The sequence below is a fragment of the Cicer arietinum genome, chromosome 1 (assembly GCF_000331145.2).
Source record: "Cicer arietinum cultivar CDC Frontier isolate Library 1 chromosome 1, Cicar.CDCFrontier_v2.0, whole genome shotgun sequence".
Lineage (NCBI taxonomy): Eukaryota > Viridiplantae > Streptophyta > Magnoliopsida > Fabales > Fabaceae > Cicer > Cicer arietinum.
Window position 1 is genome coordinate 5,259,036 of NC_021160.2, and position 20,752 is coordinate 5,279,787.

Consider the following 20,752-nt stretch of genomic DNA (forward strand, 5'->3'; position numbering starts at 1 on the left):
TTAATTGCGTGTTCCTCTTATTTATATTATACTATCAACATGATTTCAAAACTTACCTCCTTCGTTGTTTGTGTTTGACTGGTTTGGCCTTGCGTTTGCGAAATCGCAGTTATTACAGGTTAATGAGTCTCGAAGTTCAAGTTTGGGAGAAACCCCGCTTTGATAGGTGATACCGGGAATTAAGAGTTGTAATGTGTATTTTACTTATGTTATTACAAATGACTTTTTATATGAAAATTTAGTACGAGTAAGTCTTGGGAATTAAATCAAGAAATTCTAGTTAAATCAAGTTCATTGATATTGTACTATTTTAATTGAGGAACGAAGTTGAATTGTTACATGTGTATTTAGAAAAACGTGATATCCTAAATTAGATATTAAAGTTTTTAATCTCTTTAAGATATTTTCTTTATCTGCTGCAAGTTTTCTTCAAATAATTTAGTATATATTATTATAAATATTATTTTGGGGTTTAAGATGTCACACTATTTAGTCAAATTGTGTCATCCATCGAGCTGACAACCATTCACATGAATACTTTCATACTATATTTTTGGAAAGTTCAATTGAATCAAATTTATGCAAAAGAGGTTACTCTGGCAACATTTTTTTAACAAACTAAACCATAATTACTTAACAATTTAATAAATTAAATAGGATAGACAACATTTATTTATGAAGCTGATAGTCGTAACACAAATTCAATCATGAAAACGTTTGCACAATAATTTCATTAAGTTTCGAAATAAAACACCACAAAATTTCAATAATTTTATAAAAGTGTTTATAAAAGTTGAAAACAAACAACAAGTTCTTGAAAATTATTTGGTTTAATATTTTTTACTGTCAACAATATAAATTGTCTCAACAAAATCACAAGCCACGCCAAGAAGTCTCATCTCAAATTTTATTAAAATCAAATCCCATTTCAAATTTGACTATTGAATTAAAAAAATTCAATTTCCCAAAAATATAAAGCTTCATTTTAAACTTTAACCGAAACTTTGGTTGCCACATAAATATATTTTAGTTAAAAAAATAACTCTATTTTCAATAAAAATCATATCACACCAACAAAAGATTGCGAAATCTTATAGGTCATAAAATACGAATAAAAAAAAATATTATGCTAAAAATATAGAGTAAGACACAAGTCTTATAGTTTTTTAATTTGAGAATGAGTAAACCACTTCGTATACAATGTAAAATTCTAAGAACGACGTTAATAGACCTCTGGAGTGATGGAAAGAATATTTATTTATTTATCTAGAAAAAAAAAAAGTAACCTTAAAAATAAAATTGATAAAACAAGATTCATATTATGGAATGGTTTCTAAATTTTACAACTACTAAATTACTTTGTAGACATTGTAAAATCGAAATAACTAGGTTAATACACTTCTTAAGTTATGACAAGTAAAATTTATTTATTTATTTCTCTAATGGAAAGAAGACTTTCCTTATAAATTATCATTTGATCTATAATCCATTGCACACCAACTTCTTCGATCATCGTGGTACCCAAATTAAAACATACTAATTCTCTGTTTTCTTTTACGAATAATATATCTCCTTTTGTTCCTGCTCCAACAGGTTTTAAAACATAAGGAAAAGGTCCAATAATAAAGAGTTTATTCCACGACTCCTTCACACCAATTTCTCCCAAAATAGATATGTGGAAAGTTGTTGTATCTTCATGAAAAGAGATCAAAGAAACATATTCATTAATTAGCATAATCAAGTGTCTCTCCACCCATTTAAGATCAAGATTATCATCTTTGTCTAAAGGCATGGGTGTTTTAAAGAGTACTTCATTACTCATGTCAAATGACATCAAGCATGTGTCATAAAGGTAGTTGATATCGTTATTCCACCAATGGCATATTCCATCATTGTAGAATTGGACTATCTGCCATTGATTATTCAAATGAACGTCAACATTGATTTTCCTCCAAGAGTTGCTTCTTAGGCTATATATCTCACAAGATGGTTCATAGGATATATCGTCCCAAGGTATATCGTCAAAGTCCAAATCAAGACCTGTATAATCCATGTAACTTAACTCATCAAATACTACACGTCGAATTACTTTATAATCATCCATAACATTGTCGTAACCAAATCCGTAAATACAAGGCCTAACAATGCGGTAAGGTATAGACTCAATAGAGCTAGGAGGAATGACCTTGACTTCTTCTGTAAATGGGTTCCACAATGCAAAAATATTATCAAAATTGATACATAGAATACCATTGATACTATGAGAACCAAAAATAGTTATAGTTTTATCAATATCTTTAATTGGAATTGAGTGATTTAATTTGACCTTCCTTTCAAATCTCTCCCCAGAAAATAAAAATAAATCGGACGTGGATTCCTGATAAAAGTTGCCAACTTGATTAAAGAGGTAAGATGTACCGACGTACTTAGAATGGGTTCTACATATGAAATTGTTGCGATAGATGTCCATAAAATAATAATTTTCAAATAAGAAAGCCCATAATTTACATATGCACCCAAATCGCTTCAAAGATTTTATTGGTAATTTTGATAGAATAGAAAATGCAATATCATCATGTATGTGGCTTCTAACGTTTTTGCTCGTGGTATTCATAAATTTCTCCATCTAATTGAAACCGGCAACAACAACAATGAGATTAAGAGAAGAAAAAAAAATCTAGTTCTTGTTTATCTTTAATCTTTATTAAATTAGATTGATGAAACACACCCTATCACATCGCACATATAATAACAAATTAGTCTAATTGAGAAGAAATTATGGATAAAATATATTCATTTATCATATTTAAATATTTAAATGGTCATTGATTGATTCTCACGGGAAGTAAGGAATACATTTGAAGTTATTCAATGAGGGTTATTAGAGGCATGAGATGAATTGATATGCATTAAATTCTCACCATCACCTTAAAAATTATTACAAGGACATATGAAAATAGAATAAACATTAAACATTTTTTTATTGATTTAAATATGCAATTAATTCTTACAAAATGTAAGAATTTTAATCAAAATGTAAGAATTTTAATTTTAATATTTTCTTTAAAAGAAAAAAAATTTAGTTTAAGTACTGCAAAATGTAAATATTTTCGTTCAAGTCTATAATACTTAACGTCGTTAGTTTTTTAACAGTTGACTAATTAATGATTTTTAAATTTCTGTAAAATGTAAGAAATTAGATTTTAGTCCCTACATAATAAAGAAATTCTCTTTTATCATGTGTACGGTAATTATAATTAGTATTTTATAATTATTTTCTTTTTATTATTATGCTATAAAAAAGTATTAATGTGAACTAATTGATTAATAACAAATTATATTTATCCCATGTATGAATTATATGTTTCAACGATTTCTTTAGTGACTCATTGTCAAACAAACAATGAAAAAAATTATAGTTAGTATATTATAATTGTTCTTATACGTCAATGATGTTAAAATAACATTAATTTTAACTTACTTATTAGACATAATTGCTCCCACGATTCAGTAACTTAATTTCAGGTAACACTTCAATCCTTTAACTTTTGTTTCTTCTCGATTTAGTCTTTTATTTTATTTTAAGTAACAATTTTATCATTTATATTATAAAATGTCTACAATGTTATCCTTTCTTTACAAAAACTTAGAAAATTCATCAAAATCTTCAAACAAAACCCATAAAATTCAATACAAATTTCAAGAAAATTCATATATTCATCAAATGCATAACTCAAATATTCAAATAAACTCATATTTCAATCTCCAACAACATCAAATTCATCAAAGTCATATATTTCTATAGTATTTATTGATTACCTATGGATATATTTTGTCCTCAGCTTGAAGCCTCTATGCCATTTATGAAATCTTCAAAAGAAGGATCAACAAAATGGAACCCTTCTCTTAAAAAAGCATCCAATGAGTATTCCACAATAGTTCATAGAAGGAAGCTTCTAGAAAACAAAAAATTAGCCACTAAACATGATTCAATTGTCACTGTTTTACTTGAAGAACTCCTTCAAGGTCAAAATTCCATAAAAAAACTTAAAGCTTCACAGAATTCCTCCAAGGAAAAAATCAAACATATTTTGAAGAACATTAAATCAAATGAAGCTAAGTGACGCCAAAAATGTACTCGAACATAAATATAATGAAATGGTAAATTTGGTTGAATATTTACAAATGTTCTTAAGATCAAGAGGTGATGAAGTTAACAATAAGGAAATAGAGAATGTCGAGTTGATTAAACAACAAATTGAATCGGTTAACATTCGACAAATTCTTGAACTTTCTTATAATTTCTCAGAGTCTGCTGATTTATTTCCAATCCACATTGAAAGTTCTCAAAGTCAAATGATGTATACTAATGATGAAACAACAGTTTCTTCTTCTCTATGTAAAGATTTTGTTGAAAGAAGCTTCAAAGAGTTGGAATTATTGGGACAAGGAAACTCAAAAGATAATATCAATCCTCATATAATTCGTGGGATGAAAGGGTGCATAGAGTAGCCAAAAGGAATTCCAAAAATTAATTCCAAAGTTATTCCTTTGGAAGAAAGAGTGAAAAGCCAGAAATCTCAGTTGCAACATGTTCTTAAGCCAAAGGAATTTTAATTAAGGAAATAATTCCACATATTCTCTTTTTTCTTTGTGGATAAGTTTTGGTTACATTGTCTTATAGCAATGCAATTTTGGTTATTTTTATTAAATTTTTGAAGTATACTACCATTTTTTTTTTATGTATACCACAATTGGTTAATTTTCATTCAAACTAATTTCTAAATCAGTTATGTCATTCTCAATTTTGATCTAACTTAACTCTATTGAGTCATTGAAATTTAATTCATATAAACTTTATACCATTAATAAAAAATAGACTAAATTACATATGTGGTCCCTTAACTTAATTTCAGGTAACGTTTTAGTCCTTTATCTTTTTTTTCTTCCTGATTTAGTCATTTATTCCTAAAAATATCAAATAAAGTATGAAAATATGAGTTTATTTGAAGATTTGCGTTACAAATTTGATGAAATTTGTATTATATTGAAGAATATAATTAATTTTATGAGTTTTGATTGATTTTTTTTTTTTTGAATTTTTGTATAAAAAAGGATATCATTGTTGAAATTTTAAAACATAAAATATCAAATTGTCACTTAAAATTAAAATAAAGGACCTAGTCGGGAAAAAAAAAGATAAAGGACTAAAACGTTACCTGAAATTAAGTTAAAAGACACAAATGTAATTTAGCCTAAAAAATACTAGAACATTTAATTGGTACGTGGATTCCAAAGATACCAATGTCTATCCAAATCTCTAATATGAAGAAACACTTTAAAATTATGAATGACAAGCTAAGTATTGAGTGCAAAACTATATTATTTGGATTCTGATCATTATTATTAAAAGTTTTATATTTCTTAAAATTTAAAAAATAAAAAGTTTGCTTAATTATCCTATTCTATAAAAATGTTACCTAAAACTATTTATTCTTTTATATTAAAAGCATTGATATAGTCTAAATGTAATTTTTTTTGCATTAAAATTAAAGAGAAAAAATTAATTGTAAACAAGAAATAATAAATAAAAAAAGATAGATTGAAATTTTTTTTCTTGTTGTTTAATCTATGATAAAGAGAGAAGTGAATGTGAAATTAAAAAGTAAGAATAATAAGAAAAATAAATTAAATTTATCGTGAAAATAGATATACAAAGAGATATAGAATATATTAAAAAAAATATGTATTAAAGAATGTTTATTTCAATTACATATAAAATAATTAAAAAAATATTAAAATCAAATATCTGTTTTTGAGAACATAATTTTATTTGAAATTACTGACAAAAATTAAATTTGATTTTTCTAAAACTTTCGACAAACTTAAGATTTTGAATTTTTCAAAAAATACCGACACACTCGATTCTTTCTCTTGTTTCTTTTCGAAAATCATGACATGACGTTGGACTTCCGCTAAGGAAAATCTACGTCTCTTTTTGATTTATTTATTAAAATGTCACTTGTTATGCTATTAATTACAATTTACAAACAAACAATGCAATCTAAATATTTAAAATTTCAGATTTCTTAGAACACATTTTTACTCTTAAAATCACATGTTTTAAAAAATTGAAATTTTAGACACAGTTTACTTTTAAAAATCATTCTAAAATTTATGTTCCTTCTAGTTTTGTTAATAAGGAAATAATAGATTTTTCAAATGAACAATTATTTATATTTTTAAAAACAATAAAAACGTTAAAAAATATTTTTTATTATTTTCTAAAATGCACTACGTATTTTTTGTTCCATAAAATTGAAGTTTGAGTTTTTCATAAATTCTTAAAATAGGATAAATAAAAATAGTTAAAAGTGAGAAATAGTAGTAAAACATAATTTTTGGAAAACTGTGGGGTGAGAGAAATTGACATAGGCCCATTCTAATTTCCTCTAATACATGCTCAAAGTCCAGCTTGAAAATGAGTCCACATTTGGTGAACGACTAACAAATAGACTATCAAACAGAGCCCAATTGTCAATTTTGTGATACTTTACAATAAATATGAATATTATTAGTACTCTCGATATCATTATTTTTTTCTAACACTAACTTAACTTTCAATTGATATTTGTTATACATAGAAGAGACAATAAATATCACTATATAAATTCACATAAATACAAAGTTTTGAATTTTAAAATCACATCAAGACGTTTAACCTAATAATATTGACATTTGTCAATTATTAATTTTTTTGACCCCTTCAAAATTTGGGTTGGGGTCAATAATTAGGGAGTTTGTCAAATTGACAGTTCTACCTATGATGTCCATGATCATGATTCTCATTGACATGATCTCTAGCATTTAACAAACCAACCAAAACTTGTTCAGCAGAAGCATGTCCTGTTCCTCCAACACCTTGTTTCTCTGTTCCTCCCAACAACACTGCAAGCTCTTTCTTTGATATCTTTATTTTTACTTTCCCATTTGCATCTGAAGAAGCTCTAAGTGCACCTAAAAGCTTCTCTTTTTCTATATTCCCCAAACTCAACCCATGAACTTCATCAAACACCTTGCTTGAATTCATTTTACTCTTCTGCTTTGATGTCAATGAACCCCAATCTTCTCCGGCCCACTCCATCGACGATGCTGCCCCACAACAATTTCCCATAAAAATATTATATTTGTCTTTGGCGTGTGCGGATTTTCTCCAAAAATATTCGCTAGTTATTGTTCCAATGACTACTGATAGATGTGGAATCCGTCATCAGAGACAAACAAACAAAAAAAGTATGAAAAAGAAGATGAAGTGTTTTTTTTTTTAAGAAGATGAAGATATATGCTATGTATGATTTATGAAGAAATATGCTTATGTTGAAGTGTTTGTGTAAATTGAATAACAATAGAGATTATTGATGTTGAGTAAATCTAAATATTGGAGGAATTTGCTATATTTGTGTTTGATTGTTGTGTTTGAGAGTAGATCTGGATGGCTTGTTAAGAGAGGTAGAGAAAGAGAGGCTGATGAAAAAAGGGCCCATATTGTTAATAGGAATGGAGAAGGGAAAGTTAAAAGAGTGGAACTCAAAGAAAAGAATAGGTCACGTATCTCACTTAAAAATAAATTTTAATTTTAACCATCTATTTTAATCTAATATTTTAAAATCATATTCTTATATTATATTATGCTTCTACTAATTAAAATTTATGACTTGATACCTATAAGACATATATATCTTAATTAAAGTATTTTCCAATAGTACATATACTTACGTCCCTAAATAAGTTAATGTAAACAATTAATTATGGTATTTAAGAGCAATAAATATAAAACTTATGTGTACTCTAGAGTTGCTAGTTTTGGTGTGATTGTGAGCTTGCGACAACTTTTCGCCTTTGGAAGGAGAACATGTATGTGACCAATTATGCTTGTTATTTTTTCTTTTTACAATTATGCTTGTTATTATGGGATTGTTATTTTAAAAAAGTTAAATAAAATTTTAATTTTATCCCTTACAAAATTATCTTATAACAAGGTTAGAGCAACTACATAAATAAATTAGACGTCAGACGTCATACAATGTATCCGTCTAAACCCTTAAGGCATTAGATATATACGCTCTCTAACTTATATTGTGTTCAATATCCACTTTGTTATCCAACGCAGGACAATTTCTTATACTTATTGACTAATATAAAGTTTTTTTTTATTATGTCTAATCATCTTTATAAATCCAATTTGTAAAATAAATGATATATTTTTTAAGTAAATTACTTTTAGATCTTCTCTTTTTAATAAATGACTTTAGATGATATTTTTCAATATTAGATTAGGTTGCATTGATCCCTAATTTTCATAGCATATATATACCAGATAGGTAGAATCTAGATAGTGGCAACTTTGTGAGTAAGTTGAGCGTGAAGATCTCGGCAAGGCATGCATGAATGATGGAAATGGAACGGATAAAAAATGCATGGGAAAGATGAGAAAATAACCATCTATCTTTTAACTCACGAGGGCATGTAATTGATGCAAGATCATAAGCGTGAGACGCGTAATGTTTAATAATAAGCAAGAAATAAAAGAGAGAGAGTGTGTGTATGTGTCTATATGCAAAACAATGTTCAAGAATACTTCACGGGAAAGCAACCTATAGCATTTATTACGTACCAAAATATACAAGTATACTATTTTGTGAGGACTCTTTATTTTGGATCATATAAATAGACCATACTTTGATTCTTGTGTAGAACATAAAAACTATATAGTAGCTTCCAAAAGGAGAAATAATAGAAAACCATCAACCATAGTTATATATTTTTAAGAAAATCATGTCTCACATAGCCGTCGAGAGGAACAGGAGAAGACAAATGAATGAACATCTCAAAGTTTTAAGGTCCTTGACCCCTTCTTTCTATATTAAAAGGGTACATATTCTCTCCATCACTATCACTATATTTTTTCTCTACTATATTAAAAAAAAACACAAAAACATGAATTTCTTCTTTAATTTCTTGGTGAAGTGTTAAAAATATTAAAATTAAAGGTTGATTTAATTTTCTCTAGCGGTATTTTGTACTAATTATCCTTTTTTTTAATCTTTGAATATAAGTGTGTGATCGGTTATCAAACTATTAATTAAATTAGACACACCGAAATTAAAGTTTAAAATATTTTTTTGTCTTTAATATTTTGGTAATTTAACTTTTTTTAGTAGTATTTTCTTTTAATTATCCTTTTTGAATATGTGTGTGATTGATTCTCAAGTTATTTTTGTTTTGTTTTTGATTTTTAGGGAGACCAAGCATCAATAATAGGGGGAGTTATAGAATTCATCAATGAATTGCACCAAGTTCTTCAATCTTTGGAATCACAAAAGAGAAGGAAGAGTTTAAGCCCTAGCCCTGGTCCAAGTCCAAGAACACTTCAACCAACACTTCATCAATTTGATATCTCCTCGGGAGGAATTGATACTAATGCTTTCAAGGAACTAGGTGCAAGTTGCAATTCTTCAATTGCGGATGTAGAAGTGAAAATTTCAGGTCCAAATGTGATTTTGAGAGTGATTTCTCATAGAATTCAAGGTCAAGTTTCAAGGATTATAACTATTTTAGAAAATCTATCATTTGAAGTCCTTCATCTTAACATCAGTAGCATGGAGGAGACCGTCCTATATCAATTTGTAGTCAAGGTAAAAAAAACATAACTATTCTTCTCATAATTGTTTTATAAATTCATAATTATAACGCAACATTTAAAAAAAAAAAAACTAAAATATATTAACACTAATCCAAGAAAAGTGATAGAAAGATTAAATATGAGAAACTTAACACGTCCAAACATAATAAATATCTACAAATTGAAAACAACTTTCATTTCGTCAACTTAATTATTAAGCAACCTTAATCTCCCCAACTTAATTATTTAAAAAAAATATGGCCGATTTTAGTTAACGTGTGTACTTAATAATACATGCACAAGAATTAATAATCAAGGAAGGTAACTTAAACACAAAGCTTTGGATTTAAATATCCAAATTAAGCAACAATACAAAATTGCAATTGAAAGGATATGGAATTCGAATGTTATTAAAATTAGCAAATAAATAATTGAATACATAAACTTGCTCTCTATGTTTCTGAACTTCACCGTCCCTTTTACATCCTTTTTACTAATGCGATCAAACTTCTAACTTATTAAGAAAAAAGTGCATGCCATAACTCCATATTTAATTTATTGAAAAAGTAATTGTGGTACTTTATAGAGCATTTATGTAAATTCCAACATGAAATTCCACAACTATATAACCATGTATGTACGGTTTGCTTCCCCGTGAATCCACACGTAAATCTTCAACATGCATTCTTTTGGGATTACGTGTCATGCAAATAATAAATGAAATAGTGAATAAATACCAAAGTTAGCTTATATAAGTACCATGTATGAGTGTGATAGTTCGTGACACTTCAATGGAAAAAACAAGACAACAAAGTGAAGTAAAGAAAGAAATATGAACTATATTACTTATCATTGGATATATAAAGCTATTATTATCTAATAGATTGGCTGTTACTAGTCTTGCTTGATATTTGGTTCAAAAAAATAATGAATTACACTTTTATTTTATTTTGCATGGATACTTCTCATCAACACCTTTGTTTTATTCATTTTGTTACTACAGATAGAGTTGGGATGTCAACTAAGTTTGGAGGAACTTGCTATGGAAGTACAACAAAGTTTTTGTTCAGAGGCTATGAAGTTGATTGCTGTGTGAGGATATATTTTGCATTTCAAAAGAGACTCCATTTCCAATCGTGTGTTCATAAAATATAAGCATGTGAGAGAGATGCATTCAACTAAACTAATAAATTAGTTTATAATATACTCTCTTCTAAATGAAATATAAATAAAAACATATCAAAAAGTTAATGTATTTGATAGATATTTTAAAATAAATACATTAACTCTTTAAATATGTTTTTATTTAATATTTTATTTTAGAGGTATTAATTATTATGTTGTAAACTTTGTCATAAACTTCATGACAATGAAAAATATCATGTTTCTCAATATATATGGTAATATCAATACATGAACTATGTTTGCTTAATTATGAATTGATTCCAATTACTCACTCGTGGAAACCAAAAGAATAATCGTAGTAAATTTGCTATATGTTTAGTTTAAAACTATTTTAAAGATGTGTATGCACGTTTCTTTTTGTGTATCTTTTTCTTAAAGTTAATTAGAATAGCCTCTATCTATAATCCATATATATACGATCTCTGCATCCCTTAAAAGAAAAAGAAAAAAAGGATCTCTACATCTACAACTCTCTCTTAGATATGGTTGGTTATACAAACCATTTTTGTACCTTAGCTATGTATTTGCTCATTGGTATAATGACCTATTTGTTTGTTTCCAAGGAAAATAATTAGATTGTAATGGGTTGAGGTACTTTTGTACTTTCCATTAATGCATCTTAATTAAAATAATATAAAAAATTTCAGCCAATTATGCTAACTTAAGGTGGCTTTGGAGCTGACCTAATGTCAAAAACTATCTTATAAATAAGGCTACAACAAGGGATACAATCATGAGACAATCTTCATAAAGAAATGGTTATTTGTATTGTATTAAATTATGTGTAATGCTAATAAATTTCTTTACGGATATAAAAGTAGAAATTTTACATCGACAATAATAGATTTTGAACTTTTAAAAGTTTAGTACACAATTTTTAATGCATTTTTTAATGTAATATATTTATATCTTTAGATATATCTTTCGAGCACTTGTTAGTATTTTCTTTTTTTTTTATATAGAAAAATTAGGGTAGCCACTATAAGGGAAGGGTAGTGTAATATTGGGATAGTCTCAACATCTCCATTTTTTTTAATAAATTAATTGATATATTTTTATGTTTAGTTATCTTAAATAAGTTTATTTGTCAAAAATTAATAGAAATAAGACACTTAAATTTTTTTTTCTTATTTTAACTCGTCTAATATTTTCAACAAATACAAATAAAGCTTTATCAGCAATGAAAATTATAGAAATTAAAAAACTCAGATAAAATAAATTGTTAACTTCATACAAATAAACTAATTGTTTATATTTTAAAAAAATATTATCAATCTATTTAGTACAACATTAATTATAGATAAATTTAACTATTTAATGCATCGTCGAACTTAATTTTTTTAAATAACTATTATTAAGTATTTTCTTTGTGTTGTTTCAATTTATATTTTATATAATTAAATGATTGTGAATTTTTTTGTTTATTAATTAAGTTAATATAACTTTTTTTATATATTTATATTTGATTCCCTCGTTAAATTATGAGTAGTTTCATCACTATTATGATTATTTTATAAAAATAAATAAATAAAATCTTTTATAACATGCATATGGAACAGTAACATAAATAATTATTAGATAACGGTGAAAAGTAATTTTAAGATATATATATATATATATATATATATATATATATATACATCTTGTACGTTGTTGATCTAGCCTTTTAATTAAATATTGCTAAGGAAAAAACTATGTATCAAGCAATATTCTTGTATGACGATTATTAGCATATAAACATTACATTTTTTCCTATAGCACGGGTTCTTCATACGTTACTAAATTTTTATTATATATGATAGTGTTGTTAGCACTTCTTTATTTTAAAAATATTTAATTTGGCCATGCATTAAATAGTTAAATTTATGTTTAAAATTAAATTTTTATTATATGTGAGTTCGGCGACGCACTTCTCTAGAGATGGGGAAAGATTATGTTCAAAATTATTATCATCTCAATTTAATAAACATTCTTAAATGCAAATAATTATTGAATTGTCTAATATAGAAAAAATGATACGAGAGTGGATGTTTATTATTTTTATGATAATAAAAAATGGAAAGAAAATATAATACTTTATTAAAATTTATTAGAAATAACGATATCAAACATTGGATCAGGGTCATATTAGAAATCCAATAAATATTTTATGTCCATGTTTAATGTTTACATGACAAAATAATGTTGAAAGTTAATTGAATCAATTATTGTGAATGGTACATTTTGTAGATATTTTCCTACAAAAATCAAACTTTATTTGTTATATAAACTATTTTCTTTTTTTCCTTTTTTATTTCATCATTAATTATTAAATATTATTTATGATATTTATTCATTTTAAATATTTATATAACAAAAAATTATTATATTGTACAATTGTTAAAACACTAAAATAAAAATAAAATAAAAAAGTATCATTCAATAATTGTTAAAAAGTATAACATAAATGTATTTTCTTATAATAAATTATATCGCTCCCTACACTATAGGTCCATTGCTTGGAGACTTTTCTACAATCTTAGGAGTAATAATTAACTGGAACTCGCAATGATGAAGGTTAAAGACACATTCAACTTAGTACAAACTTGATGATTGGCAATGACAAAATTTAGATATGAAAAAATGAAATCCGATACCAATTTCCTTTTCACAAAATTTAGTGAGAGAACTATATACGGATTTCACATTTTCCTCATTATGTTTTTTCTAATATAATACATTATGAGATTAATTGGTAAAATTGAAACTTTACTCAGCTCCATTCCCAGCGGTTACACACACTGCTCTACAGACAAATCCAGTCCAGGCCCAACCGATATAATAAACTGCAATAAAACTTTTTTTTAAGACCCCTGATTTTTTAGTAAAATACTCTATCAAAATCGTATTTTTGGTAGTATATTTTGTAATTTATAAACAATAATAAAGGGGTGATACGAACAATTACCATTTTATTCCGTCAATAATACTTTAACTTGATAACATTTTTTATAAGTAACTTTTTTTTATCGACTTTAACTTGAACATTGAACTGCATTACTACTTATTTCGATTTTGAAGCACTAGAGTTAGGCCCAGCCAACGATCCAAGCTCGTGCTTCTGGTTAGAATCCAATTTTGCTTTCCAGGCCCAACCTCATTGTCTTATCTAAAAAGCAATGTGTGAGCATATAGGGGCTCCGTTTGGTAATGAAAAAAACTATTTATAACTTATAAGTTATAAGTTTTTCTTTATAACATTCACTTATAAGTTTATAATTTACAGCTTATAACAATTTCTAATAAGTTAATTAAAATAGTTTACAAATTTATAATTTTTTATTTTACTTTATTATTATTGTAATAAAATTCTTCTTTACTATTTATAATTTAATTATTATAATTAAAATTAAATAATTTATATACTTTTAAATTTAAATTAATTATAATAGATAATATTTTAGAGTAAATAATTTAAAATAAATAAACTAATTAAATAAATCAATAATATATATCGAATTAATCAGTAATTTATTTATTATAATTTTAAATTATTTATAAATAATTTAATTTAAAAACATTTAAATATTTTTAAGTAAATAATTTATTTAGTTATTTTAATGTAAAATAAATTAATAAATAAATAAGTACATAAATAAAGTAAATATATTTAAATTACTACTTTTAAAATATTATAAGGATTAATTGATATAATTTATTTTTAACTAAGAATATCATTTTATATTTTAGATTAATTGAACTATTAATTTTATTACATAATAAATTAATTTAATAGTTTTCAGCTATCAACTATAAATTAACAGCTAATTTTATAAAACAGAGACATACAACTAATTATTAATAATATTAATTTATCTTGCAAAATAAAAAGTCAAATTTAATATATTGATTTATTAATTTTTATATCATTATTTATCTTTTTATATAATATCGTCTATAATTTATTATTTTATATTATTTTTTTTATAATAAATAAATTAAAGTATTATTAAAAAATCAATTATTATTATTGCATTAATTTTGAAAACGTCAATTAAATACGAATAGTTTTTTTTACAAATATGACAACTAAAAAGAAATCAATAATATATTTTAATATAATTTATACATAGATTATTACATTAAATCTACTATCTACCATGTTTAATTTATATTACATTTATTTTAAAATTTAAGCTTTTGTTACAAATTTTACTCTTAGTAAAAAAAATTAAAAGTATAATTAATGTGTTTATTTTATATAAAATAACTATAATGTCATTTATATATATATATATATATATATATTTAATAATAATTTAACATAAAATAAATTAATAATACTAATTAATAATAATAAATACAAATAATAAATTGAAATGAAACCTAATCTAAGAGATAGTATTTTTTTTTATCAATGTGTGTTTATAATTATAGATAAAAATAGTATAATAAAAGTAATAAGTATTTACAATTAATGATCATAGTAATAAATATACTGGAAATAAATTATAATTTTTAAAAGAAAGCTTAACTTTTTACATTTTTAAAATAGAAATTACACAAGTTTTAAAAGTCTCTTTCTATATTTGAATTTGAATTATTTTAACAACCGTGGCAAACACTTGGTAGCGTTTTTCTTACAATTTAAATATAAAGATAATACTCTTTGTCATAAAATTATTCTGATTTAGTATGCCTCGGAAACATGGACAAAGTTATTCTTAATTTTGAAGCCTACTATAGACTAGACAGGGTGCAAGGGGCCCGCAACCCTAACCATTATGGGCTGTTGGTCCCATGTGACTTTACTGCTCAACCTTACCTCCTTAGCCCTCGTGTTTTGAACTTTAGAATTCCTCCTTTTGACTTCTATCTCATTTTCCACTATTTTAAAATATTATTCCTGCGTTTTTTATTTATATTATCTTTTCAAAAATCGTATAATATAACTCTGTTAAGCTGTAAGCAAATGCTGTATCTAATTGTTTGTAAGAGTGATAATATATAGGTACATTAATTCCCAAATTTTTATCAACTGTCATTTTGCATGCAGTTGATTTTAAAAGAAACAGATTAAATTATTACTCTAAAAAATAGGTATTGTTAAAGCATTTGTTAAAATTCTAAAAATAGATTATTTCTTTTAGAAAATAAAATTTTCTAAATTTTGAAGAACGAATACACTATTTGCAAAATAAAACTTGACTTGTATCTTATTCATAATAAATTGTAAATAAAAGTAATTAACTAAATTATGTAAATTAAAAAATATTATTAATCACAATTCATTAATTTAAATAAAATAAACGTCTGACAGTCACCTAAATGCATATATATACAAAATAAAAAAATATAAATTTTGTTTTGATAAGCTCAAATTTTAAAAAATCAAATACACAAATTTTAAAATATTATTTTATATTTATTTTTGTTTCCTTAGAACATTTGGTTACATTTTCTTAAAATAATGCTACTATAAATCTAAAGTCTACCAAGTGAGGTAGAGATAGATTTCGCCTCTTCCACCCTCGTGTTCGGCTAATCGGAAAAAATTCACACTCATCTCCATTTTATAGCAGATGTAAAATTTAAGCCACCATTCTCACCCGCAATAGTATTCAGATTTATTCGTTCACACATGTTCCCACTTATATATATAAAATTATAAATTTAGAAAGCATATCTATTATAATTAATATAATAAAATAATTATTATTAGATAATAATAAAATTAAAAAATATTTTCTATAGAAATAAATTATAATTTTTAATATTTAAAAAAAATATTAACTACATTTAATATATATATATATATAAAATTTAAAAATTACAATAATATTATTTACGGGACGAATTCAGATATAAATGTAAAATAGATATCACCACCTCAAATTTATATTCGCCTTCGAATTTTAATTTCGAAGAAAATCTACATCTATATTCAATTAAATTAGATTTTTTTACTTAAATTAAATGGGTTAAGATGAGTATATGTGGGGCACATTTAATTCTCATCCCTAATAGGGATGATTTGAGGCTGGATCGTTTTAATATCGATACATGTAAACAGCTTTCAGTAACATGAATATAAAAATTGCTAACCAATTTGCTCATACTAGTACTTGATGTATGTCCAAAGTCCAATAGCATACGGCGGCAGCAATGCATTAATTGAATTATACTATATTTGTATACATTATGTTATCCTTAGTTGCATGTTTCTTAGTGGTTTGTGACTGCGAACTCCAATTCTACAAGATCTTTAATGAGATATTTTATGTCTTTTTCTTTATTTTAATCATATATGTTATATTCAATATTTCAAGAGCCATATGTTAAAAGGAGTTACAAAAGAAAATTCATTTGAATAAGATCTAGAATACTAGTTGGATTAAAATTATCATCGGTATTTTATTTTCAGAAGATAAAGGATATATATGTATATATATATAAATATTTTATCGTTCAAATAAATATTTATTTAAAGAGAATGAAAGATAGTTTGAATTAGAAAAGAAGTACTTGACAAGGTGGTAGAACCATTGCATATATAAGAAGATATAATTTTGTAAAATGTTACTTAATCTAGCTACTATATCATACTCCAAAAAAAGCTACTATTAGATCATTAATTATGAAAGTGGTATAAAGAACTCGCCACAAAATATTGATTACTTTAAAATTGACTGTGTCAAAAATAGGAGTGGAGTAGAAGTGAAGAATTTGACATTGCAAATCTCAAAAGCACAAACCGATAAAAGGAGCACGAACCTTTATCTGCTTTTTTTGTCTCTAATGTCAACATTTTCTGAACACCAAACAACAAGAACAAGTTGATGCTTTTCACTCATAAGTAAAATAATGCTGACCAATTAGTAATCACAAAATACGAGTAAAACGGGTCCAATAATTTTGCTTTCCCGAAGGACTTTTTTTCAAAACTTTCTACTAAAGTTGTTTGACTATAATTATTTGTTGTTTGGTTGCTTTTGGTACATCGTCGAGCTAGCCACAATCATTCTGTTTCATGTTATCTCTCGAAATCCATTACCACGTGAATGAACAAATATGACAGGGCATCTTGCCTACAACATTAACATCTATCCTTTTTCACGGGTTTTTTTTTTCTTTCTTTTTTGTAAGTTACCTCATTCTCTTGGTAAAAATAATTCTCTCATTAATTCTCATTTTTTAAAGATAAATAATGTTCATTATTAAATGTCAACACATGTTAAAGAAATAACTAAATGTAGAAATGTAAAGGCCAAATATAAACTGTGTTTTTAATTTCTAAAAAACATAAAATTATTGTTTTTTAATATAATATTTTTTTGTACAATTACACTAAAAACACATATTAACAAGTTCGTTTTCTAAAATAAATAGATCTCATTAAACATTTCTCACAACTTTTTTTTAACAAAACCCAAAACATTTTTAATTATTTCCTCAACAAGGGAAGGTCTTGAATTCAATTGATTAAAAAGTTCAGAAGCTTTTGGAACCAATTCATTTATCAAAATGGTAACTTTTTTTCTTGAGATTCTTATTGGGGGAGAAGAAGAAACATTGAACAAGAAAATAAGGTCTAAGACCAAGTTTGCATGTTGTAGTGTACTCATCTATTGCTTGATGAATGTGGTGGCAAGAGGAATGGATTTGGGGTTTGACCAGTGATAACGCATTTGTTGAATTTTGGAAGCTTGTGATGCTTATGATCAAAATTTTATAATCAAAATTTTGCTAGGGTTTTACAAAGAAGGAAAAAACCAAATGTGGATTTATGGCGAGATTGCAAATGTTCGTGAAGGGGAAAAGTTGGGTTTTGTTGTGTATAAATTTTAGATTTTATTCCTAAAATTTGTAGGATTATAAGATGAAGTGTTGGAAGATGATCAAGAGAAGAAGATTAAAAAAATTAGGATTTTTTTAAAATAAAATAGTTTTTACTAGTTATTATTAAAATTTGTCATATTACCATCGTTTAATAAACACATAAAATCTATAGAGGTCACATGTATACTTTTGTAATAGATTGTATTAAAAGGGTAACGATACAACATGACTTAAAAGATATAGTTGCAAGAAAAATTTAAATGATTCATATATGTACTCTAATAAACATAAAGAACTAATAAAGAAATATTATTGTGCAAGTTGCTAATATATCAGTTTTTTAGTGAAAAAAATATATTTAATCATTTAAATTATTAAATTATAACGAAAATAATATAAATTTAATGTTGTTCAGATAAAATAAATAAATCTACAAACAAACTTATAACATTCACGTTAAAGAAATACAATAAAAAAAATATTTATAATTTTAAAAAATTAAAATTATTAAAATATCCAAGTATTGATATCTATAACATTTTAGATCTATTATAAATTAAATTTGTTATGTCAATTTAAAGCAACTGAACACTCAACAAAGTTTTTTTTTTAATTCTCTATGCAAACGATCTTTCCAAATTTTGTCAAAAAAATTGTATTACACCTTCTATTAACATTATCGTTAGCTTTTTGGATGTGACGAAGCTTTTAATTTTTTTCTTATATTCAATTAACTCTATGGTGTGCTGTTTTGGAGGTAATACAATAAAATACGTAGGCTGTTTTGAGGTAATATTGGAGAAGGAAATTGGAAAGTGAACCAATGGTTGTGTGATTTTAATGTCATTGTATATAATATGCATTTATCAAAATTCAATATCTCAACATGAATCAAATCAATATTTAAGATATAAAATTGAATATAATTATAAAATCATACTTCTAATAAATATCGTCAAAATTGAAATAATTTTTAAAGTATATCCGAATTTAGAATTTGCCTCAATAAAGTACCCAATTGAATTTGAGATAGTGGGAAAGATGCTCTAAATGGAACTATGTGCACCCCGTGATGGTACCCCACCATTCCAATCCAACTCCCAAGTCCCCAACTAGTCAAAAATAGAGCACAAGCTTCATTTCTTCGATTGCTTCATTCTTACGATCCGTACGGACTTGTGCTTCATTTATCTATGCTTTGCCTATATTCTAACTTCTAATTATCACTTCTCACTTTCTAAGCCTTTTATTAATCTACTATTCTTACTCATCAACATAAACGGTGTTCTTTCACTCCGTCAACTTCCTCTCCAATAGTTACAAACGTTTTTATAAATCTATTTTTTATTTTTCTATTTTGACAAAAATATATTTTTTTATTTTCTTGTTTCTAAAATCAGTTTTATAAATAAATAAAATTCAAAACAGCAGTAATGATATAAATATTTTATTTAGTTTACATGTATCATCTAAATATTATATCATTAACAAGAATATCACAACATTAAAATTAATAAAAGATAAAAATCTTAAAAATTAATTAATAACAAGACAACAAAATTTAGAAACGAAGAAACTAAAATTTCAATTTAGACAAATAAATAGACAAAAATATATTTGAACATTTTATTACAATAACATAGGTAATACTTTAGAAATATGTTCCTTCATTACATGTACGGTCGTAAAGCATGCGTAATTAGCTCTCTTATTCAAACAATATAAATTGGACGAAAAGTTAATTGACATTCTTTTAGACTACACACACTGCGGCGTACTAAAAGATTATAAGAGATATCTTGTGAAAACTAAAGAAAGAGTAAATAAAAAAAGATCTTTTAGGAAATTAAGTAAGGAAAATGATAACTGACAGAATGTTGCATAACAAGGAGACTTAAATATTATGACACTAGATATCACATTTTTATTAAATATTTAGAGTATTGAATATAGGTTATCTAATTTATATATTGTTCTAATTTTTAAAAAATTAAATGTGATATTTTTACTCAAATTTAATATATTAATAATATATTTTTCAAATGTGCGTCTATTTATTTATTTAAG

At 25.3% G+C, this 20,752-nt stretch overlaps 2 protein-coding genes across 2 annotated transcripts; one reads left to right on the plus strand and one right to left on the minus strand.

The window, feature by feature from the left end:
• Positions 1–6,647: 6,647 nt before the first annotated feature.
• Positions 6,648–7,580, minus strand: LOC101497221 (uncharacterized). The gene has a single exon (XM_004486089.4). It carries the CDS (start codon positions 7,172–7,174, stop codon positions 6,818–6,820), a length of 357 nt encoding a protein of 118 aa, XP_004486146.1. The 5' UTR covers positions 7,175–7,580; the 3' UTR covers positions 6,648–6,817.
• Positions 7,581–8,761: 1,181 nt separating this feature from the next.
• LOC101496892 (transcription factor MUTE) lies at positions 8,762–11,114 on the plus strand. The gene is made up of 3 exons (XM_004486088.4): positions 8,762–8,931; positions 9,300–9,695; positions 10,686–11,114. The coding sequence occupies exons 1-3, from the start codon at positions 8,836–8,838 to the stop codon at positions 10,776–10,778; spliced, it is 585 nt and encodes a 194-aa protein (XP_004486145.1). The 5' UTR covers positions 8,762–8,835; the 3' UTR covers positions 10,779–11,114.
• The last annotated feature ends 9,638 nt before the right edge of the window (positions 11,115–20,752 follow it).